General features: G+C 43.5%; 1 protein-coding gene across 1 annotated transcript in view; it reads left to right on the top strand.

Moving 5' to 3' along the window:
• PPM1H (protein phosphatase, Mg2+/Mn2+ dependent, 1H) overlaps positions 1 to 24,628 on the top strand; it is a 242,350-nt gene that overhangs the window by 109,989 nt on the left and 107,733 nt on the right. Inside the window, exons 3-4 of the mRNA XM_012661560.1 lie at positions 7,970 to 8,314; positions 18,172 to 18,284. Of these exons, the coding sequence (XP_012517014.1) occupies positions 7,970 to 8,314; positions 18,172 to 18,284 (458 nt within the window). The remainder of the gene's footprint in view (positions 1 to 7,969; positions 8,315 to 18,171; positions 18,285 to 24,628) is intronic.

Here is a 24,628-nt window from a genome sequence, read left to right as displayed (position 1 = left end):
GTGCCACTGGAAAACTGTTTCAAAGTTATTTTTTGTGAGTCATAACTGATTTCTGCCAAATTGAATTATATGGTAAGTCAGGAAAGGACTTGATACTGTTTTTCTTAAAGTGGAGTACACATCTAACTCGTGTTCATCTGGAGCAAAAACAAGGGTAGACACTTGTTGGAATATAATATTAGTAATTTTAAAGTTCACTTTTTCAAAAGCTTATTACTCTAAGTTCGCAGGGTCTGATTTTTCACGTGTAGAACTTTGCAGGCTGTGCTGGCACCCCACCGACATTTTCTGATACTGTCAGATCAGCAAGTGATTCAAGGCCACTGCCAAAAAGTTTTAGCAATCAGTTGATGGCTCAGGACATATGCGTGATTACTAGTCAGCAGCAAACACATTAAAATAATGCAAGCAACACTGAAGTGCTAACTTCCACGGAGTAACAGAAGCCAGGGAGATTCGTTACACAAAGTGTGTGATACTGGGAAATTGGGAAGATCCCTTAACTTGGAGTGTGAGGGGTTCAATGCCTACCTCTGCCACATACCAATAGAGTTACTTAAACTCTCCGTGCCCCAGTTTCACTATTGGTAAAAATGGGGTAATACCCTTTTTATGGTGGTGTTAGAGGGATTAAATACAGTAGGTGCTCAATAGATGTCCTTTGAACTGAGACTTCCTATGGGGGAAGTAACTTGAATAGGCGCCAGAGTTACACAGGGCAGCGAAGGGAGCACCCCGGTTGGCAGAGTGGAAAGCGAGGAGCGCGCGTGTGCAGCCTGGTCTCCCGGCCTGCTCAGCGTCCCCCCAGGAGATTTAACAGTGTGAGTGATGGCGTTACTTCTACTGTCTTTGTTTCGCCAAGGTACTGGACATGGCGCTACACAATTTGCTTATTATTTTTTTAGATTATACAGTACAATTAACTTTTTTCTTTTGGTAAACAGTTTGATGAATTTTAACGCATGCATAAATATGTATACTCGCTGCCACAATCAGGATCCCGGGTGGTTTCATCACTACAAATAACTGCTGCACGCTTTCCCTCCGTAGTCACACCCTTCCCCTCTCCATGGTTATCTGCACCTCTAGTACGTATTATCCTCTCCTGTGACACCATGCACCTTCTCTCCCTAACATTCATCACACCTGAGTCACCTGGTCGTGCTCTAGAACGTTAGTGTCAAGAGCTTGGGAACCATGGCGTTCTCACTCCTTGCTGTACGTACCCTCACTGCCCAGCGTGCAGCCTGGCACGTGGGAAGGAGTCTCTGAGACATGCATCAGATGAATGAATCCTTGCTGTCTGTGCCCCAGGGTCACTTTGTCCTTTACCTGTCTTTAAATAAGGAAATGGAGGTTTAGAGAAGTTAAGAAACTTGCCCAAGATCGCATCATAGTAAATTCCAGAGCCCAGGTTTGTCTTGATCTAAAGCCTATGGTCTTTGTATGTTAAGACATACCGTGATAGATAGGATTTGTTTTAACTCATTTGAAAATGCGTAATTACCCAACACTTAAAATAACCAAAATTGCCTTGGACTATTAGATAATGTAAAACCTGAAACCTGTTTATTTACCATATAAACTCAAAATCTCATTCTCAGAGCTAATACCAAACTGAGGAGGTGTTCCTCCTTCTTCAGTGACTAACGGCATGAGGGGTGGATGGTGCCTTATCTTAGAAGAGAATGAAGAGGCAGCACACGCATGTGCGTGTTAGTGTTTCATACTGGCCACGCAGGGCCACGCAGGGCTCAGCAAATCAAGTACTGTCAGAGGTGGCAATGTCCCTTTGGTTTCCTTGGAGCCCCTCTGAGATTCCCAGGGCCCTAGATCCAGGCTGCTTATTTGCATGGCACACCCAGCTTCAGAGAGCTGAGAGGACACAGTCCTGGATAAATAAAATCAGACCGAGTCAGCTTCAATCTGGAGTAGGTTAAGTTTGTTACGTTCTGTTTGTTTTACCAATGTGAAGTGTCTTAAATGAAATTCTTATTTCCCAAGCTGCTATATTGCTTTGAAAACTAAAAACAATGCATTTTAACAAGTTCTCTAATAAAAAAAAAACTAAAATAAAAACAGAATTTAAAAACCCGTTTTCTCCCTTTCTTTGCATATTTAACAAATATTTATTGAGCATCAATTCTGTACGAGGCACTCCCCCCGAATGCCAGAGAGAATGAGACACTCGTGAGTCTCTGTGAGTGGGGCTGAAACAGACTAGCACAGGCGATGCCACAGCAGTGGGATAAACACTGCTGTAGGGGACAGACGGGGGCTGAAGTGGTCCTGGCAGCTTGATGGGGGAGGTCATGCTTCATCGAAAACTGAAGGATAAATAGTTCTCCACGGAGAAGGTTAGGGATCAGTGTTCCAGGCAGGAGAAAAACAGGACGGTCATAGTTCTGGAGGTCACTACGAGTTAGAAGGGAGGAAATGAGAGAAGTTCAGGACCACTCGCAAGGAGCAGCAAGAGATGCTCTGCAGAGTGAGGGGCGATTAGATCATGCAGGGCCTGTAGGCCATGTCAGCATACAGGAGAACAACACTATCTTAAGGGCAGTGTAGAGTCATTGAAAGTTCTAAGCAGTGAAGCAGTGTGAGTGTATTTGCAGTGAAATAGCAGATTTGAGACTCTTTAAAAGCACCGTTTTCATACCACTTGTGGTCCTTCCGGCCTCTCAGGTTCACAGTTGCGTTGCCCCGGCTGCCTTATTCCTGGCTTAGATCCCTGACTCTGATGAAAGGCCCTCGATGACATTGAGGAGACGTTCATTCCTCAAGATTCTCAGGTCTGATTTCATTCATCAAACTCCCCTGCTTACCTTACAGCGGTTGATGGCATCACTTTGAGGAGAGAGGAAGGTGGGAGAGAAGGGAGAATCCTGTATCCTTTCTAAAGTAAGCTTCTAGCACATCCTCTTTGATGATGCCACTTTTGAAAATAGATGTTTATTCTCTGTAATATCTCAGCCACATTTCAACCACCATACATTTCTCTCCATCCTCATATTGTTCTTTGAGACATCTCTTGTCTTTGGGAGCCTTCTCAGTGCTTCCTTCTTGCAAAGCAGCTTTCAGGGCACTTGGGTGCAGAGGCATCGCGTTGCGCTAGTACCCCAAGGCAGTAAGCTGAGGCTCCTCAGTCTGCCTTGCCAAACTCTGCAGTCTCACCCAACCTTACCTAGCCCTCAAGGCCACTGTCCCTGCGGTGCTCCGAGTGCAGCAGGGACTCCCAGCAGGAGGTGACATGTAAGCTGAGTACTCACAGGCAGGTGGGAGCTACACAAAGGAGGTGGAGCTGGTTGGTGGTCTGTGGTGAGCTGCAGGTTCTGCAGTTTGGTGTGGGTGGGATGTAAGTAAGGGCCAGAACGTGGGGGGAGCCTCAGAGATGAGGTCAGAGCTTGCAAGCTGGAGGCTCACAAACAGGAGCCAGGCCACAGAGCAGGCTGTTAGGCCACTAAAAGAAATATCACCAAACTTTGTGTTTTAGGAAAAAAATCATGCTGGTTGCGACTGAGGTTGCAGAGTGGAGAAACGGATTTTGGTGCCAGGTGTAAATTAAGGCAAGCTTTCACTCTGGGATGGGCAGAATTGGGGTCGGGGGTTCACTGTAGCACAGAGGTTAATGGCTGACAGCATGGACCCTGGTGCCAGCTACATCACTTAGTAGGTGGTGACCTAGAGCAGTGACACTCTGTCCCTCATTTTCTTCCTCTATAAAATGGAGATAATAACACACGTCATAGGGTGGTTACTCACAGGACTGAAGTAAGGATTAAATGAGTTCATATTTGTGAAGCTTTAGAACATTGCCTGCTAAATAAGGTTTGTTAAATGCTAGGAAGGGTTTCCTAGACCTGGAGCTGGATGTTTCTCTGACTTTAGGGTGTCTTGTACTTTAACAGCTGAGCTGAACTCTAAGCATGTAGTGAGGCCCCACGTTGTGGTTGTATTTCCCCAAATAGTGTATCACTCACTTTATATCCCCCCGGCACAGGAATACATTGAAGATTGAAATCTCATGTCGGACTTGGTTTTATCTTGTCCAAGGGATTTCAAAAAACCATGGCACAGAAACGTTAAGCAAGAGGGACGTCCAACTAGTATGTGACCCAGCTCGAGTCTAACCCCTTTACTGCCTCCCTCGCCTTGTTCATCCGCCCCTCAGCTGATTGGTGTTGAAGGTGGGACTAGGATCCACATCTTTTAATCCTTAAGTCATTGTTCCCTTCACTTTCCTATGAAATAGAAATCTGATTGCTTGTATGTCTGTTTTATGGTGCTTTTAGTTGTTCATATGTATATCTTACTGCCTGAATGTGATTGAATGTTTTTTTAGGGTAGGATTTCCCTCCTACCTAGCATCCTCACTTTTCACTCTTACTTCCCTCCTGATCCTCACAGCATAGCTTGAGTGATCTTTTAAAAACATAAATCAATGTTGTCACTCCACCTCAATCAATGGCTTTTTGTTACTCGTAGGCTAAAGCCAAGATCCTTCGTGTGTCCTGCTAGGACTGAGTGGTCTAACCATTACCTTCCTCTCCAGCCTCTCTCTCCCATTCAGCCACGTGGCCATGGTTAAATCTCATCATGCATCTTCCTACCACAGGGCCTTTGCACCTGCCATTGCTATTGCTTGGCATTCTCTCCCCTCCTCTCCTTATCTCATGAACTTCCATGCATCCCTCAGTGTGGTCCTCACATCCTTGGGAAGCCTTCTCCAATGTGCCCCTCTGTAAGCTGGCCTTGCAGCCCCGAGAATCTCTCCTTGTCCTCTCCTTGGCCAGACTGTGATAATCGATTTATTTGTGTGATCATTTAATCAGTGCCTAGCTTCCTCTGCCTCCAGATTACTAAGATCAGGCCATGTGTGATATCTCTTTCAGCTAACCTTTTATCCCTACTGCCTACTATAGTGCTTATCGCATAGAAAGTGCTCACTAAGTATTTGTTGACTTAAAAAAAAAAAAAAAAGACTATTTTATCTCTCAGCACCTAGCACAGAATCGAATGAAAATAAAGTTTCAAAGAGCACAAACAGAATAATAGCACATGGTACCATAACTACACAGTATCTTTCAGCATCATTCTAAGAGGAGCCAAAAGAACTTTAATGGCTTCAGCTAATAAAAAAAAAGCCTTTAATATTTATTGCCATGGAGTAGATAAACTTAGTAGTCAGAAGTGGATGTTATGTGCACCTTACCTGTTTGTCCATTAGCTTTCTGAAAATAAAGATCCCAAATATTTATTTAATCTTAGTATTTCATATTCTACCTAATATATTATAATTTTTTCCAAAGGTAATGTTTTATTTTTCTCCAGCTTTACTGAGGTATAATTGACAAAAGTTATATGTATTTAAGGTGTACATGATTTGATACACGTGCACATTGTGAAATGATCAACACAGTCAAGTTAATTAAGTTACCAGTTTTTGTGTCTGTGCCGTGAGGACACTTAAACTCTACTGTTAGATCATTTCAAGTGTACAATACAGAATTATTAACTACAGTCACCGGGCTGACCGACAGAACCCCAGGACTTACTGTTACTCAAAGCGTGTACCCTTTGACCACCGTCTCCCATTTCCTCCACCCGTAGTCCCTGGCAACCCCCGTTCTGCTCTCTGCTTCAGTGAGTTTAACTTTTTGAAATTCCACATAAGTGAGATCATGCAGTATTTGTCTTTCTGTGCCTGCCTTATTTCACTTAGTATGATGTCCCCCGGATTCATCTATGTTGTCACAAATGACAGGATTTCCTTTTTATGGGTGAATAATATTTTATTGTGTATATATATAATACACCACATAGCATTCATCTGTCAGTGGATGCTAAGATTGTTAACATGTCTTGGCTATCGTGAGTGCTGCAACGAACATGGGGATGCAGATACCTCTTCAAGAAACTGACTTCCTTTGGATATGTGCCCAGCAGTGGGATCACTGGATCATATTGTAGTTCCATTTTTAATTTTTTGAGGAACCTCCATACTGTTTTCCATAATGGCTGTACTAATTTACATTCTCACCAAGAGTACACAAAGGTTCCCTTTTCTCCACCTTCTTGCCAACACTAGTCTCTTGTCTTTTTCATAATAGCCACCTTAATAGGTATCAGGTGATATCCCATTGTGGTTTTGATTTCCATTTTCCTGTGATGTTGAGCACTTTTTCATATACCTGTTGGCCACTCACAGGTCTTCTTTTGAGAAATGTCTATTCAGATCCTTTGGCCATTTTTAATCAAAAAAGAAAAAGTTTAAGAAAACGGTGAGTTTTAATCCAATAGAAATTAACCCAAACGAAATATTTTAAAAATGAGACCATTCTCAGTGAGCTGTGGGACAACTTCTAGGGACTAGTATATGTGCAATTAGATTCTTCCAAGGAGAGGACAGAGAGGGTTACAAAAAAATTTGTTTGAAGAAATAATGGCTAAAAATTTCTAAACTTGATGAAATAACTATAAACCCCCAGATCAAGAATGACAAACTCCAAGCAAACTCCAAGACCTTTTCTTTTTCTTGCCTATTTAGGACCTCCAGTACAATGCTGAATAGAAGTGGCGAGGGCACATAGTTTTGCATTTTGCCAGATTTTATGGGAAAGCATTCCGTATTTCACCATGAAGTATGATGTTAGTTGTAGGTTTGCCATAAATGCCCTTTACCTGACTGGGGAAGGTTCCTCTTATTCTCAGTTCACCAAGAGTATTATTACAAAAGGTATTGATGTTGAGCATCTTTTCATGTACCTCTTGGCCACTTACATGTCCTCTTTGGAGAAATATTTCTTCAAGTCCTTTGCCTATTTTTTAATCAGCTTATTTGCTGGGATTTTTCTTTTTTTTTTTGCAATGCAATTCCTTATATATTTTGAAAATTAACCCCTTATAAGATACATGGTCTGCAGATGTTTTCTTCCATTCCATAAGCTGCCTTTTTGATTGTTTCCTTTGCTGTGCAGAAGCTTTTTAGTGAAATGTAGTCCCACTTGTTTATTTTTGCTTTTGTGAATATGCTTTTAGTGTCATGTCTAAAAAAAACCATTGCCAAAATCAATATCAAGGAGTTTTTTCCCTATGTTTTCTCCTAGAAGTTTTATAATTTCAAGTCTTACGTTTAAGTCTTTTATCCATTTTGAGTCAATTTCTGTCTATGATGTAAGATATCCTATCAGTTATATCATAATTGAGTTTCTTTTCTCCTTGGCTAAGATCTTAGGCACGTGCAGTTCAAACATGGTTTTAAAAGTGCTCATCTTGAAGTAGTCTAGAAATGCACCGGCAGATACTAAATCCGTAACAGGTGAGGGAACCCGGGCTGCACATAGCTGCAAGGCAGGAAGAGGGGACAGAAAGATGCATTTTCTCGATGATTAGCAATCTTGGAGAATGGGTGAAGTAGAAAACATGAAAAGGACATAATTATTATAGCTGCACCTTGTGAGGCCTGGACTAGACTGGGTGTCTAGGAGGAAAAACATATTCTAAAAATTCAGGATGTAGACCAAGGGAGCTAGGACAATTATCTGAGAGGGTAGGGGCCCTAAGGGTGGGAGGGGGCCGGGAAATGGGCCTACGTATTTCCCCTCGGAGAACCTACAAAAGGGCCCAACTTTCTTCAGGCCTCCAGGTCAGTCCTACTTTGGGGTTGAAATAGGAGGTGAGGAGTTGGATGTTCAAGCCGGACTGTTTGTATGGAGTTTTACCGCGGATGCCTAAGCCTCAAATTAAAGTAGATCTTGCCCTCCAAGTAGTGACTCAGTATGGGATAATTCGGGCTCCTTCCCTAGACGGAGAGGCAGGGACAGCCTCATCCCTTGGGTGGTGGTGACCATAGTGACCGATCCAGGGACCCTTCCCTGGTATTTTTGCCATGTTGTGACCCCACTGTTCGCAGACCCTGCGGCAGAGGCCACAGCCATTCTCACCCCTCCCTGTCGCCCTCTCCCACCAGGAAAACGAGGGCGTTTCCTGCCACTACTGGTCGCTGTTTGACGGTCACGCGGGGTCCGGGGCCGCCGTGGTGGCGTCGCGCCTGCTGCAGCACCACGTCACCGAGCAGCTGCAGGACATCGTGGAGATCCTGAAGAACTCGGCCGTGCTGCCGCCCGCCTGCCTGGGGGAGGAGCCCGAGCACACGCCCGCCAACAGCCGGACTCTGACCCGCGCCGCCTCCCTGCGCGGAGGGGTCGGCGCCCCCGGCTCCCCCAGCGCCCCGCCCACGCGCTTCTTCACCGAGAAGAAGATTGCGCACGAGTGCCTGGTCGTCGGGGCCCTGGAAAGTGCGTTCAAGGAAATGGTGGGTATCTTGAAGAGTCCAGGGCAACAGGGCCGGGCGGTGGCCGAAGCCGAACCCTTCCTTCGTGGAGGGTTCCCTGGAAGTGCATGGTCAGTGCCTGCTGCCACCGGGGCGCCTCCTTGTATGACCGGGCCTCGGTTCTCCATGGAAGTTGGTGGCGGGGTAGAGTTCCTGGCACTGAGTGCTGGCAGAAACGCAACAGATGATGAAAGAGAGAGGTAGTGCGTGAGGTCATAGGCTTGTGAAACATATGCCTGCCACGTCCGTTTCCTCACACACGTGTTGGTGCCAGCTGGTACCGTTCCACCTAATTGCAGCGTGAGCGTGGTTGCCATCAGTTTGACACGTGTGTATGAAGTCCAGGGGTTAGGGGGAAGCAGTGTTTAGGAACGTGCCCAAAAAGTTGCTGCCAGAGAACAGAACCGTGGGGCTGGCTGGCATCCAGGAATCATTGGTTTGACCTGGGCGCGTGGCTGTGTGCGTTTTCGATTGAATGGGTCTGATCCAGAGAATTCAGCTTCGTCCCCTGCTGGCCTCACTGCTGAGGCCGTCCTCAGGAGGAGTGCGCTGCCTCTGGGCGGTCCTTGCTGCCCCTCTGCCCGGCAAGAATGCGCAGAAGGCCGCCCCTGCTTTGTTCTGTTTGACCTCTTTCCCTCTCTCAGCTCGCTTTTTTCTGAGCCAATTATTTTGGTCCCAAAGATTTTCTTTTCTGTGCAACCTGCATACAGATAAAGAGTGAGAGATATTTAAGGATGTTTATAAGCACTTGAGTTAGGTGAGTGGGCAGTAGTGTCCTTAAAACCTGGAGATTAAAAAGTGGTGACAAGCTGTTAAATGAAACCAGAGCAGCTAAAAGCGTCTCACCAGAACTGAGTGTAAACACTGCACATTCCAGGATCTCGAGATGTCAGGTTGTGTGCTAATAAATAATAACAGTAAACATCATCATCTGATTTGTTTGCAAGGCAAAAATAGTTCATATTGTCACACCTCAAATTTGCACCCTCTCCTTACTTAAATGTATCCCTTCTTTGCTCTCAGCTTTTCTCTCCTTGTCACGTAGACACATTTACCCTTTGACTAGCAGGTGGTTTAAAATGCACCTCTGCCAGGCGCTGTGGCTGGGGACTGTAGTCCTAGCTACTTGGGAGGCTGAGGCAGGTCGATCACTTGAGCCTAGGAGTTCTGGGCTGTAGTGTACTATGCCAACTGGGTGTCCACATTAAGTTCAGCATCAATATGGTGACCTCCAAGAATTGGGGGACCACCAGGTTACATAAGGAGAGGTGAACCAGCCCAGGTCTGAAACGAGCGGATCAAAACACCTGTGCTAATCAGTAGTGGGTTGTGTCTGTGCGTAGTCGCTGCACTCCAGCCTAGGCAACATAGCAGGACCTTTGTCTCTTAAAAAATAAATATTTTAAAAAGAAAACGCACTTCCATCTCATGAGTTTCTGATAGCCTACAACCCTGCAATCCCCATAAAAATACCAGGAGGCTGGAAAAGATTATTTAGGAAAAAAGAATCAAGGTAGGAAAATTGACTCCTGCACAAGCTTGGTGTAAAATCTCACTCTCTGGCTCTCATAGAAGCATTGATGTGAATAAATGTTTCTCGACAACAGTGCTCAGAATGCTAAACATATAACTATTTTTAAAGTTATTTATTTAGGCAAAAATGTGACAATAGGTTCTCCCCATAATGGTAGGAAAAGTCAGTTTATTATGTGGTAGAAGTGGAAAACAAAGGAAACTGGGATTTTCATATCCTTCAGTTACGACTAATGCCACAGCACAGCTTTTACTTGGAACTGCTGTATTCTCAATTTTATCCACTAGAGGCCAATGTCACATTGACTGAGGCCTCCACAAAGGTCTCAGCCTCTTCCCGTGAGTGGCTCAGGGTTGCTCGTATTATAACTGTACTTGAAAAGAGAGGTTCATTTAGAAAAATATTTAGTAAAGAGCCTCCTTCTTGTCTTTTAAATTTTTTCAGCTTATAATTAGCCAGTTTTATTACCTAAAATTTTCCTTGGAAACTTAGTTGTCAGCAAAAAAAAAAAACAAAAACAGAAAACAAATTGCTTGTTTCACTTTTATGTGTAATTTATTCAATCAATAAATATTTGTTGAGAACCAACTCTATACCAGGCATGAATGGGAAAAGAGCATTGAACAAATTAGGCAAAGACGGGGATTAAACACATAAAATACAAATGGGAAGAGCCACAAGAGGGGAGATACGGGGTGAAGTGGGGTCTAGTACAGAGTGAAGGATTCCCTGGGGGTGATGCTGGGGGCGGATGGGAGTCAAGCAGGCAAACGGGGCTGAGGAAACCATCTGTGTGAAGGCCCCAGTCAGAGAGAGAACCCAGGTGGGCCAAAGGCAACAAGCTGACATCTGCCTTGGTCAGAAGATAGATTTCAGATTAGGAAAGAGGCAAGGTAAATTGGAGATTCTGGAACCCACCCATGGAGGACCAGGTGTGCCATGTTATGAACTTTAGCTTTAGGCCACATCTATTCTCCATGTTTGTTCCTCTCCAGTCACCCCAACCCCCAGCTTCCTCCTTGCACCCTAGGCCCCTCTGTGCCTACAGCCCACCTGGACTTTGCACCATGGTGCATGGTACATGGTTGGCCTTAGGAAGTGAGAAGCTCATCAGTTCTTTGGTCCTGATGGTACTTGGTAGGGTGGCCCTACCTCATGTTATGCCAGGGATTGAGCCAGTTGATGCCTGTTGTCGCAGGGCAATTACTAATACTGTCCCCTTTCACTCAAGTGTCCATTTGGATGATAAGTCTTCTGTTTAGCTTCATCACAAAGAGATGCTCTTGTTTTTTCTTTGCTTCATCAGGAACTTCAGAAAAAAGTCTCCAGTTTCATAGAAACAGCACCCAACTTAACCGTATTAAATTGCTTGGGGTGAGCTGCTGATTCTGCAACACAGAAATTACACCACATACTCTCAAAATAATGGCCCGGAAGGCCATTGCTAACTCACATAAACTACTTTTTCTTTCTTCCCTCTCTCAATATTATTAGTTTTTTGACAGTCATTTTCTGAAGATGTCAACCTTTGGTTTTCTGAAATGCCTAACACACAATGGGGCAGCTTTGGAATTTCCAGGCCATTCCTAAACTTTTTTTCCCCCTACAATAGCCAGCCACCTAATAGCTTTCCATTTTTAAGTGTTCTTTAGGTATTGCAGGTTTTGTGTCATTCAGATTTTCTGTACTAGGAAATTCAATACTAAATAAGATTGTCATATAGCCATTTCAGCTTTGTGTGGTCCTTTTGCTTCTCTTCCACTTTAATTCCTAAAAGCTGAGTTCCCCAAGCCTAGCACCTGGGCCTCTAGTTGGCCTCCCTAATGGCATCTCTGCAGCTGTCCCCCCTGAGACTCAGAATGTCACAATATCCCTAAAGACAGAGCTTCTCCTTCACTGGGGGTTTTTGCTTTATTTATAGTAGTTCAATGTTGTGGAACCAGAGTTCTTTGGACTCTCTCTGTCTCTGTCTCCTCTCTCTCTCAATGCAATGCTGTGATGTTTGGTTTTTCTCCCTATTTCCTAGCATGCAACTCCTAAAATCTTTGAAATCTTCAGAGTGATAAATGTCTTTTTGCATCCTGATGAGAAGACGGGGGTCGGGGGGTGCTAGCCCTGTGTAGCTTTAGGATGGAGCCTGGTTACCAAAAAGACCAAGGCAGGATTAGAGGGCCGGGGCTTTCAGCCCCATCCCCCAACCTCAGGTTGAAGCTGAAGGTTCACTTGATTGCCAGTGGCCAATGATTTAATCAATTGTGCCTGTGTAATGACGCCTCCGTAAAAACCCAGAAGGACAAGATTCAGAAAGCTTCCGGATAGCTGAACACGTGGAGGTCCCTGGAGGGTGACACACCCGGGGAGGGCATGGAAGGTCCGTGCCCTTTCCCCTATGCCCTGCCCTACCCATCTCTTCATCTGTATCCTTTGTGATATCCTTTATAATGAACCAGTGAACGTGTTTTCCTGATTTCTGTGAGCCACTCTGGTAAATTAATCAGAATCAAGGAGGGAGGTCGTGGGAACCCTGATTTGTAGCCGGTTGGTCAGAAGCGCAGGTAAAGCAACCTGGGGCTTGTGACTGGCAGCAGAAGTGGTGGCAGTCCTGGGGCCAGAGCCCTCAACCTGTGGGATCTGACGCTGTCTGACAGGTTGTAGGTGAAGTGGAGGAGACCCAGCTGGTGTCTACTGCAGAACTGTTGGCTTGGTGTGTGTAGGAGGAAAATCCCCCACACCTGGTCACAGAAGTCTTCTGTGTTGGTCGTTGTGAGGTGAGAACAGGGGAAAGCAGTTTGTGTTTTTTCCATTAAGAAATACTCTTCTCAGTCACTAGTGTTTACTGAGTTTACATTTTACAATCAGCATTCTTCTAGACACCACTGAGGATAGAGGTAAAAGATAAGATCTGGAGGCATTGGTTGTCACACATTATATGAACATAGAGATAGGCAATATCTCATTTACACTGATATTCTAAATAATGTTAAAGGAGGTAGTGAAATGTTGATACCTATCCAAAAGAGTGACTCTGTTAAAAATGTTCAGAAACATCGAATCAGAGTAAATAGTACCTATATCTGAGAAAAGGTAGGAACTAGTTGCAAAATATAGACTAACAGAAGAGGGGGAAAATGCTTCAAACGAGGGGAGGTGGTAACAGTTTCATCAAATACTCTAAGTGGCTTTGAGAGCAGTGCTTTTCGTCTTTGATCCTTGGGTTGCCTGGCTGTGCGTGAGGCTTGGGTAAAGGTGACCTCTGACCACTGGCGTTTAATACTTACTGTGCACGCTGTCAGAAACAGCTTTACCTCCACAACCCTCTGATTGCATCTCTTCTTGGATCTTCCTTTGCAGTGAGAAGGCTGTGTAGCTAATCCCTCCTGTGTCCACTATGAAAAAGAACCCCGGCTTCCTAAAGGACCATAACTGCAGGAACTTTTTGACTGACTTCCATTCTGCTTCCTCACAGTGCCTGGCTTAGTTAAGTTTTGTCACTTGTTACGTTTAGGTTGTTTGCCCCGGGATGATGGATGTGTATGAGGTAAATGTCTTCTCAGTCCTGATTCCAGATCTCCTCCCTGCTGTCCCACCCTCCTCCTCTCCCCTAAAATGGCCGAATAGCCAACATTTCAGACTCGGGGAGGAAGTCAATTCCATCGCTGGGTGAGTCACAGGAGGCCTTTGCCCTCCTAGGAATCAGAAGAGTTCTGGACGTTTCTGGATGTAGCCAGAAGGATCTCAGAGTTCTATCCTATTTCCTTTTCGGTGTGGCTATAGATTCCCCACCACGGTTTGTTATTAGGAAGGGAGGCAAATGGCAATATTTTAACTTGTGCAACTACCATACATCTTTCTATTAGTGGATGGTGGAAATACCAGGCAGCTTGGTTTGTTAATAAAAACCATATAAATAAGTGGTGACACTCATGAACAGTGGGAGAACGAATGCAAAGCTAATTCATAGTTTATGAATCCTAGTGTTTTCTAAAATTAGCATATTAATGATAAATTGGGAACTTGCCTGTCTATCTTTATTTAAGTTAGAGTTTTGTCTTTGTTTTTGTTAGAACAGGAAGTTCCTCCTCCAGGAAGGAGTGAGCATGTGATTCCACTAGGAGCCAGCAGGTGGCGATATTAGGCAGCACAGTACTGGTTTTTTTCTTCCCCACTGCCTGGCTGGCAGATGGCCTTGTTCTCAGAATAAACCAGGATCAGACCTGGATACTAAAACCATGCAGAATCTTATTATTTGTGACTGACATTATTAGCAGTGTGCTCAAAACCATGTTTTAACCCAGCTAGGGAGAGCTGCCAGGTCCTATTGCAAGTACCCATCACTCACTCCTCTCTGCTATGCGATATTGCTTTCCTTTTGCAACCTGAAATTGGTAGGAAACAAAGAATGACCCTGGAATTGCATAATATGTGGGACTTTCAAACCAAATTACAGCCACCATGGGTAATATAATTTTTTTCTTGCAATTCTTTCCTGCTCAATTAGTCTTATTGCACACGTCTTTTTCTTTCCCTACTTCTATTTCTCCTTGCAAACAGGAGCAAAATAAAATCCCAAGTCTTAAAAATTGGATCTATTGCTTGATTTAGAGATAAGCCTCGCTTAAATGTAATATTTAAGCAGACACGGAGGATAACTCAGTCCTCCTAAGTAGAAAGTTGCCTTGAGAGGTCTTCAGCATCCTTGATTGAGCAGGTAAATCAATTATCTTGTTAATTGAATTTATGAGTCATTTAAGTGATCCTTTTAGACCATACTTGAAAGGAATGATAGTATGTGTGTGTGTTTTACTAGGAAGTTATTCTAGATTTGTGCCTGAGGGTTCACTGACAGCTAAAATGGGGGAATATTCCAAATTAGTCCTTAGCACAAAGCAGTAGGCAGTTTTTTCCATGATTTCATTGGTTTTTTGTAAAAATACCCAAACTTGAGGGTTTAAAAAATAGTTCTACATTTTTATTTATTATTTTACCTAGAGTATAACAAGCTTAAGCTAATTTGAAAGGTTGAGAGTTTGAAGAAAAATGGTAGGTAATTCAATGGTAAATATATCTTTATTGACTTCATTTATCATGTTTGATCTGATAGTAAAAGAACCACCCAGATGGTCCTTTAATGTTCCTTTCAGTGCTCAGATTTTGTGAAACATCTTTTAAAGAGGAGTAGGTGGTGTATGTAGGAAAAAATAAATGTGCTATTTTGGCTCCTAGGGAGGAGAGGGGAGGGAAGCAATTATTTTTAGAATATGTTCTACTTGCATGCAGTTTTAGAAGAAATAGAAGAGAGTGTTTTAACATCAGTGAATCCTTCAGGGGGATGAAGTCTGTGGAGACACAGCTTTCAAATTCTTGTCACCGTGATCCCAGAGAGCACGCTTGTAATTAAAGTGCGTATACACACGTGTATTCCTATACAATGTGGGAGAGGGGCTGATGAAAGCATGTAGCAAAATTCCTTGCATAAAAAGTAGTTAAGTTCACTCTTTTTGAGAAAGTGCTGCCAAATTTACCATTCCGTATTCATAGTCGAAACATAGAAACAGGTGAAAGAAACAATGAAATCGATTAGAAAAAAATACTGAATCACTGTTAATATAATAGCAAGGAATTAACTGGGTAAGCTAACTGGAATGTTTCCCCCAAAATTAAAGCAGAAAAATCTTGGTGTTGAACACTGTGCCTTGATTTTTTTCCCTAAGGATTAAATAATTTTTTAATCAGATTTTTTTGTGATATAAACCATGATAAATAACGCACCTACTTATGGTGCAGACTAAACTTGCTTATCCAAGTCCCAGGGGAATTCTTTGCCATGGACGGTTCTTTTATATGGACTTTGTGTACCATAGTTTTCTCCCTGTTGGATCACACCAATGATTTGATTAAGTCTGACAAACATCATTCACATTCCAGTCCATATACTGCAGCACACAAGCAGTTGGGTGCTCAAAGAATTTTTAGTAAGTATTGTCTTTCACTCAGACTTTTAGGTATTTAAACAAATATTGATTCTGGTTGTGAAAGGATAGTTTCTGGAGCTAGAGAAATTCCTTCCAATGTAGCAAAAACAGTAGTATTAGATATACACTTCATATACCAATTTATATATTAATTTAATGAAATATGTCTCTACCATAACATCGACTTTATATGAGTTATTTAAATACAAAAAAAATCTGACAATTTCACTGACAAACTCCTTTGTGGGTAGGGTTATTGGTTCAGTTTTTCTGTATTTTTGGGAGGTTAAACAGACACCTTGATGTTTTCTTTCTCCTCTCTTGTACTGCCTTGAGATAATCCTTCCCACCTGACATCCATGCCCCTCCTTCCCTTCACCCTCCAGCCTCCTATCATTCTTGTGTAGGTCCTGAGAACCATTCTTGGCAATCGATTGCATTTTAACTGAAGCATGGGTCCCTGCTTAATTACTGTCTCAGTGAGCGGTGGCATTATAAGCTTTTTTTGTGAATTGTGGAATCCATTTCTCATATTAAGGAAGAAGTAGGTAGTGGGGAGATAAGGCATTCTAAAACTTATTTCTTCATTTTTCCATTTAACAGATGTTTATTGAACTACCATTTACCTGGCCCAGTGTAGGTGTTGAAGGTTGTAGGTGAGCAAAAAAGGTCACTGTTCTCAATTGTAGAGCCTCCAGGCTGTGGGAAGGTCTAGATGACCCGCTAAACCCCAGCTAATTTAATCCTTATGAAAATCCTTTAAGAAAGCCAATTTATGTAGAGTTTAAGTAAGTGTTAAAAATCCAACAGAGTCCTCTGAAGGGAGCCTTAGTGCTTGACCCTTCTGTAACTCATGCTCCTGCTGTCCACTCCTGGATGGAAGTATTTCCTCACTTGTTGCTAAACTACCACATCCCCCTCCACAGATTCTTACCCCTCCCCCGCTCCTCAGCTCCCCTCCCCCAACCCCTTACCGACTTCCCTCTCGGGGTTGTGTTGGTTTCTCCCATGTCCTGTCTTTGTACTTTTTCTCTACTTTTTAACCAGTATACTGTCCCTAATCAGTATCCTCAGTTCAAGCTCTTCAGATTCCCATTGGTGATTTATCCATCTTTATATTGCTGTCTCTGGCCCCTGGAGCTGGTAACTGTTGCATTGCTGAATTCTCTTGCCGTTCTCCACGAGGAGGCCGGCTGACACAGCTGAGCTTTCATTCTGTGGGTTTCTCAGAATCACGAAGGTGGCCTGGCCCTAGATCTGCCAACGGCACCGTCCACATCAGCCAGGGCACCGTTTCTTCCTCTGTGTATAATTTTACCCAACCCCCATTCTCCTTCCATCTGCCCCAACAGTAGATTACCACTGGAATGTTTGGTGTTATTTTAGCTTGACATTCAGTGTATCTCCCTAACTCAACTCTTATTTTTCTGAGTTCATCACAGACCCTTGCTTTTGACACTAACACTGAATTTCACAAAGGCATCTGTCTTGATGATGCACATCTATGAATAGAAGTGATGGTCTGTTTTTTTATTTTCTTGGGGAGACTTCATTAGGTGGCAGGGTAATAACACAAGCTTTGGAGGAGGAGAACCAGGTTGAAATCCAAACACCAGCCAGGTAAACATGGGCAGGCTACCCCACTTCTCTGCAGCTGAACAATGAGGTTAATGATGGTTGTGAGGATGAAATGAGATTATGTAAAGTGTTTAACACACTGCCTGAGAGAAAGTGCTCAGTGAATGGTGGCTATCATTATGAACGTGTCACTGTTGTAAATTGGGGGCTGTGGGAAGAGGAAAAATCAGAGTTCAGAAGCGTGAATCTTTGATCTCTAAGTCATGGGTTGCTCCTGGTTGAACAGAAGATACCTCTCATCTAGCTGTAAAAGAAACTATCTGAGACTTTGGGTTTAAAAATGTTGATCAGGTCCAAGTCCTTGGCATTCTCAGCCTGTCTATTGTATGTTTCACATGGCAGCCCAGGCAGCTCTTACAAAGACTAAAAATTTCCCATGAGAGATGATATTTATTGAATATGACTTATTTAATACATTGTACTCTTCTCAGTTTTGTCCGAGCGTTATCTGTTTGCCATCCTTTGTTTCCTCTCTCTGGTTCACAGATGGTCTAATATGAGGCAGTTTTATGCCCGTGTCCTCTTCAGAAATGTTCATTAGGTGATGGCAAAGCAAGCACTGAAGGTTTTCTGGTCCCTTCTTGAAGTACATTCGACTGAATGTACTTAGACTGTGTCAAGGGAAGGAGGGTCAGAAAGCCTTTGATACAAGTTCCTACACAATCCAACACTAACTAACTTTGTTTCTTCTTCAGGACCTACAAATAGAACGAGAGAGGAGTTCATACAATATATCTGGTGGCTGCACAGCCCTCATTGTGATTTGCCTTTTGGGGAAGCTATATGTTGCAAATGCTGGAGACAGCAGGTAAGCAAATTACTTGTCTGATCTTACTAATTTCTAAGGCCTTCTGATACTTTTTGTCCTTTCTCAAAAAGATCAAGTGATTAGAAATAAGATAATTCTGCTTGGGGTTAGATATTGACAAAGTCAGGCCTTCTACATGAGAATGAAAATGCATTTGAGGAGCACAATCAGGTTGGGGCAGTCTTTTATGTGTGCATAGTAGCCGTGCATATACCTAGGATAAATCTAAACCAGTATTCAGATGGTTTTTGGCTTCTGAACCTGTTTTTCAATGAAAGCTTACTAGAGGCATAATATGAGAGAGTGATGAGGGGGAGGGAAAGGGATTTGAATGAAGTGGTATTTGCAGGGTCACCTGGGGGGACTCCCCGGCTGGCTCCACTCTGCTCAGTGACTTTGCACTGTCCCCTCCCAGGAGCCCAGAAGTCTCTCCTTTTATGCACATGCCCTTAGAGACTGCAGTCTCCTCACTTCCGGGTTCAGCTAAAGGGAATTTTGGCAAAGAGGTCATGGTTAACCCTTAACTTTATCCAGCATTGCCAGGGAATAAGATAAACTTATATTTTAATTCTATTTTAAATAACCAATGCTTCTTTGCTTTTGGTGTGGGTAATTTTTTAATTACAGATTTTATGAAAAATATTCTAGTATGTGTTACATACTTCTCCCTTTAGTAACAAAATATGCTGGCCATACAGCAGGACGTTTTCCTAAAGACTGACTCTTTATTCCAAAAGTAATACAACTATCAGGCTCTAAACATGATGTCCTCAGAGGATGAGCAGTTTCCCTATGGGGGCTGCAGTCTTAGGATCTGCTCCTTCCTCTGGCCCCTTCCTCCAGATTGCTCTGGCCCTCCTTGAGGTCTAACCCTACTCCCTTCCCCTTCCCTGTCTCCAGCTCACATCATTTGGGGCAATCAAGAAATTCACCTTAATTTTACTTCCACGTACAACGCAGGAGACTTAGCCCTGAGGCAGTCTCCATTACTCCTAGTAAAGCATCCTTTCCCACTGAAGATCTTTCCCACAGAGAACAAAGGACAGTGAACTGCCACAGCAACAGTTTGGGGATTTGAAGATTGATGGTTTTTGAAGGTCCATTTATTTTAAAAGTATATGTGGAGTTCCCATTTACTCTGTAAGATATCTTCAGTTTCGATGTACGATTTTGCCAAGTAAGTGGCAGTATGTACGAGATGCTGTGTCGATTCCAGCATCTCTGGCTTCTGTTCCCCAGTATGAAGTCAAGTCTAGCAAGAGACAGACTCCAGCTCAGATGGGTCACCTGTGAATGCAGGAGTGAAAGAGAACCAGCCAGGAGTGTTAAGGTCCCCAGGAAGGAGTTGACCGCCCTGGGCCGGCAGAGGCCAGGGCAGGAAATGCTGTAGCAGAGCCTCGGCAGAGTGGGAGCCATTAAGAGGGGCCAGTGGGCAGGAGCTGCAGGAGGGAGCAAGAGGAGATGCTCTGACCTCTCTCCCTCGTCCCGCCCTCCTGTCTCTTGCCTGACCTTCCCATTGGGTGAGCCTGGCCGGGAGCCAGGGACAAGTAGCCCGGGAAACGCCCTCCATAGAGGTCAGACTCCGGCTTCCTGTTCAGTTCTGGACCTTGAGCTGGTTAGGAGGCAAAAGGAGCAGTGAAGGGGCGATTCCTTTCTGTTCCAATTACGACAGGTTGGATGATTCAGCTGCTGCACTCACATTCACCTTTTGCTTTCATGTCTAGTTCTGTGTCCTATAAAGTGAGTTTGTGAGTTTGCTTTCCTAGCCTGCCCAGGGAGTAAGGAAGTGACTGAGCGCCTTGCTCCCTGGCGACGGGCCCACCCCTACCTCCCAGGGGAAACGCCTTTCACCGGATGACCTCAGACTCAGAAGTTAACTCAACTTCTGGGCCCAACATATCTTTATGTTAGATGATTATTCTTCTAGACTCAGCTCCTCCCCAATGCGTTTTTCTAATTTCTAAACATAGCTTCCTTCATAGCTCCAAGCTCCTTGACAGAGCTGCTCACCTAGCCAGGGCTTCTAATCCTACATCCCAGGAGCTCCAGCCCCCTGTCCTGGAACCGACTGGTCCCAAGTGTTCATCTTGCCCTTTTTTTTCTTTTCATTCCGATTTCTAGACCAGACCTCAATTTTGTCATGTATAAAGATGGTGGTATTAGACTAAATAATCTCTAAAACTTCTGATATTCTAAAAATTAACCCATGGGGAGTGACACTTTTAGAAAGTAAAGTGGTACTATAATGGTTGATCATTTGGTTATTTTATATTTCTTAGAGTCAGTTTTTGAAATTTTAATATAACTGAGGTTCCTGTGTTTCTAAATGTACAAATACGATGTTTCATGTGTTATTTCCAATAATTTGAAAAGCCTAACAGGTACTTTAATCCTTAATAATTCTGTAAGGCACCAAAAGAAAAATTTATCCTATGTTAAAACAGTATCACTAAAACCTACTAAGCTTAATTACATTTATAGTATTTTGGCCCCAATATCTAGATATGAATTTGGGGTTTTATAGTTGATTGGTTGAATTTGCTGTTCACATAAGCATTATAGTTCATATAAAAACCCAAGACAATTTGAGGTGGTACTTATATATGCTATCCAAAACATAGGACGTTTACTCATTAGAGTACTATTTGCAGCTCTTTTATAAACAATACATTCTTGATGATATCTCATATAGGATCATTGCCCAGTTTATATACTAATAGGTATTCGAGTTTATGGAAATATTCAGTTATTCCCCAGAAAGAACAATTAAGTGAACTTTGATCATACTTACGGATAATGTAGGCCCATTATCCACTTCAGACAAGCAGTCAGGAATGCAGGGTTCAGTTTAAACAAATGCATAGAGCTGACGGAAGATTCCAGCAATAGGGCCCTGATTAATTAAGTGCTCATTTTTTTTCTTTATTGCTAGGTATTAGCTCTTATATGTTTACTTTAGGTCGTGACAATTTTGAGAGTGAAGGTAAATCTTTGTTGTACGATCACTACATTATAATTATTCACACTCAGGAAAAGAGAAACTTTGCACTGGTCTGATTTGGAAGCTGCCAGTGGGCGAGAACTATTTTGCAAGCCAATTAGCCGCGTATCCTCTGATTCACCATCAGGCTTATGCATGTGTGCTCAGGGGTTCTATTTGGGAAAAGCTGCCTGATGCTGCTTGCAGCTTACTGGTTTTTGAATCAGTGGCCATCCTCTGGGTAGGATGGGCCACGGTGATACAGGTGACTGATCCATGGTGGACTGGTCCACAGCCTGGGGCAGACTTGCCCTTCTACTCAGCCAAGCTTGGTGCACGCCGGTTGCTTTATTTTTCCCAGGCAGAGGCAGCCAACTCAACACCTAGGGGATCATAAGGGACTAGGAAAGAAGCAGATGGTGGGCGGATTTTCACTTGAAGCAAAAATGAACCTGTAGCATGCAAATGTCATGCAAAGCAATATGCAAACTCTCACCCATTGTGTTTGAGTCATCAGCTCCTTAGGGCTCTGAGTGATTCTTCAGTTTAGGAAGGAGCTTTGAGTCCATTTTAGAGATAATTTCATTTTATTTCTAGAGAACTAAGGCACTGGGGAAGCAAAGCCATTACCATTTATTTCAAACAATGTCTAAAGGTTTGGCAACTGAGACTAGGTGAAGTCATTTAGATTAAAGAAAATCATTACATATTAAATTCTTAAGTCTACTCTTGCCAGACTTATAATAACAGTGGCAATAAAACAGCTAATAAGTGCTAGGGGTACATATTAAATATTGTAACAGAGGCTCAGACAATAATTCTCTCAGTAATGTAGGGAGAAGCAGGTATTGTTAATATCTGTTAAATACAATTTACCAAAAAAAGAAACAGCAAGGCAAAGTGATTTGCCCAAGGTCCCATAGCTACGAAGGAGCAGGGGGGCTGCCCAGCCCAAGCCTGGGAGTCAAAGCACCGTGTCCTAATCTCCACACTGTACCCTGGGATTTCCCATCTGTGCAAAGACTCACAGGGGGTTTTAATTTTCCATTTTAACATCTCTAAATCAAGAATTTCTAATTAACATTGTCTCTTTCCTATGTATGTATAAAATGATGGCACACCTTATCATCAATAGCATCTCAGATTTCACCTAATGTGAATTATGGGGTATAGTGAGTGGGTGGCTACATTTAGAGGCTATTTTAATTGCATTGCAGTAGTCAAGCAAGTAAGCTTTGGGTGGTCCATTTCATGCATTTGCAGTATAGAAAAGAGTATTTTCCCAAAATGTGAGCTGCCATCTCCTTCTAGGGGTCCCAAAGTTCTAAGACCATTTCAAATGTCATGTTTTCATTTTGATGATAATCTGTTGAAGATAAGGTAAGCATTTCCTGGGTCTTCCGGATGACTGTTCTATAAATGATCACTGCCATGGATTCAGACCTCATTGTGTTGCCTTTATGATTTCTTTGGAAGCAAGGGCCTCACAGACTTTTTCACAATGAGTCCAGAGACTCCTGGGCACAGAGGGCCATCTTCTCACGCTTGAGGGTCCCCCTAGGAAAAGCTGGGGAAGGGCGAGTGTGTTCACTGATTAGCTCTGGGTCACAGGGGTCCATGAATTGTCATTAAGCGAAGCTAGTAAGTCCAGCCAGGAGGATTTTCTTTCATCTCCCTTTCACTTGTTTTTAGTTTTGCAGAATTATCCCCATTTAAGTTAAAGCTTTCTAAATTGGCTCAGGTGAATTCCCTTGGCAAGTGTACCCCTTGAGTATAGGGGTTTGGCACTAAATAAGACTTACATTCCTAAATTCAAAACTGGTTACACATCTGCGGGGCCCTCTCTCTCAGGCTTCTCCCGGTCACTGGTGGTGAGATAGTGAAACACCGTGTAACTGCCTGCAACCCGAGGGCACGTAAAGAACAGCTCATTCCATTTCATGTTCGTGGATCTCGACAGTGGCCAGAGCAGATCCTTCTTGCAGTTCCTTGTTGCTAGTAAGTGGTTCACCCATCTGCACATGCCAGTAAGCCGCTGCTTTGATAGTGGCCTTCCTCTGAGTTCAGAAATGTATTTGATCTTCTTCCATTGACGACATCAAATTCGCTACACTTCTCATTTTCTTTGACGTGTATCTGAAAAGTAGCATAGAGAGAAACCAAAATTAACTTCCATTCTCCACTATGAAAGTTGAATTGCTGTTTCTTCCTCTTTTCTACAGCCCCCATCTTTGTAGTATGTATTTTACATGATCCCTTAGCTATACCCCTAACCTGCAGAAGAGATTAGCAGAAAGAAAACTACTGTCAAATGATCACAAATACATGCATAGAAACCAAGCGATGGCCCCAAATAATCTCTACTCTTCCCATCGGGCCGCTCGCTATCCTACACAGAGGGCACATCAGAGGCCCTTTTTTCTCTGGACTTCCTCCCTGTCTCCTCTGGATAGTTTCAAACCTCTCCCTGACACTGCTTGCTCTAAATCAGTGGTCCTCAAAATGTGGTCCCCAAACCAGCAGCAATATCACCTGGGGACTTGTTAGAGGAACAAATTCCATGGCTCTATCCCAGACCTGCTAAATCGAAACTCTAGAAGCAAAGCCCAGCAAAGCCCAGACTTTTGGCAAGTCTTCCAGATGATTCTTATGCATGCTCGAGTTTAAAAATCACTAAAGGCTACCCCTGGGCATCTGAGAGAGCCAGTTAGGAGGCAGTCTGTTCTCAGGGTTTAAACATTATAGCTGTCCTCTCCGTGGACTGCAGCAACACTGTAAGGCAGTAGCTCCATCCTGCTGTGGTGAGACACCATGGACAGAGCAAGCTTCTAGAGCTCATTCCCGCTTCCACTCCGCCGCGCTGCTACCTGACGGGGAGGAGCCTGCCTACACCTCTGTCAGGCAGCTGCAGATTCCTTTCTGCCAGCCTAATGTACTGGAACTTGGCTCTGCTCCTCTGAAAAGTGGGAGTTGGTATGAGAATTTCTTGCATGATCCAGCTCCGTATGTCAACCTCCTCTTACTGTTGGGTAGTTCTGATGCCTGCATCCCACTCTATATGAGGTAAATTCCCTTATCTGGAATGGGCCAGACATGCCTCTTAGTGGACTTCTGGTTTCTTACTGTTGGGCCCCTGGGAGAGTGTAGTTGTGGCCCCAGTTCCCTCATCCCAACCAAGTTATGCTTTTAACTTCCCTTTCCTCTTAGCCCACTGAGAGGCTGAGCTGGAAAGTTTCATGAAGTTCATAGAAATGGAATGTTTGCACTTAGAAATGCTGGCATGAGGTGGTTGTGGTCAAGATAGTGACCTTTTCTATCCCTAGCTGCTGGGACAGCATAGAATGATGGATCAGTGTGAGGAGAA

Source organism: Propithecus coquereli, unplaced genomic scaffold (assembly GCF_000956105.1).
Source record: "Propithecus coquereli isolate 6110/MARCELLA unplaced genomic scaffold, Pcoq_1.0 Scaffold72, whole genome shotgun sequence".
Lineage (NCBI taxonomy): Eukaryota > Metazoa > Chordata > Mammalia > Primates > Indriidae > Propithecus > Propithecus coquereli.
The sequence above is the reverse complement of the archived record's forward strand: the minus strand, read 5'-3'. Positions and strand labels throughout refer to the sequence as shown.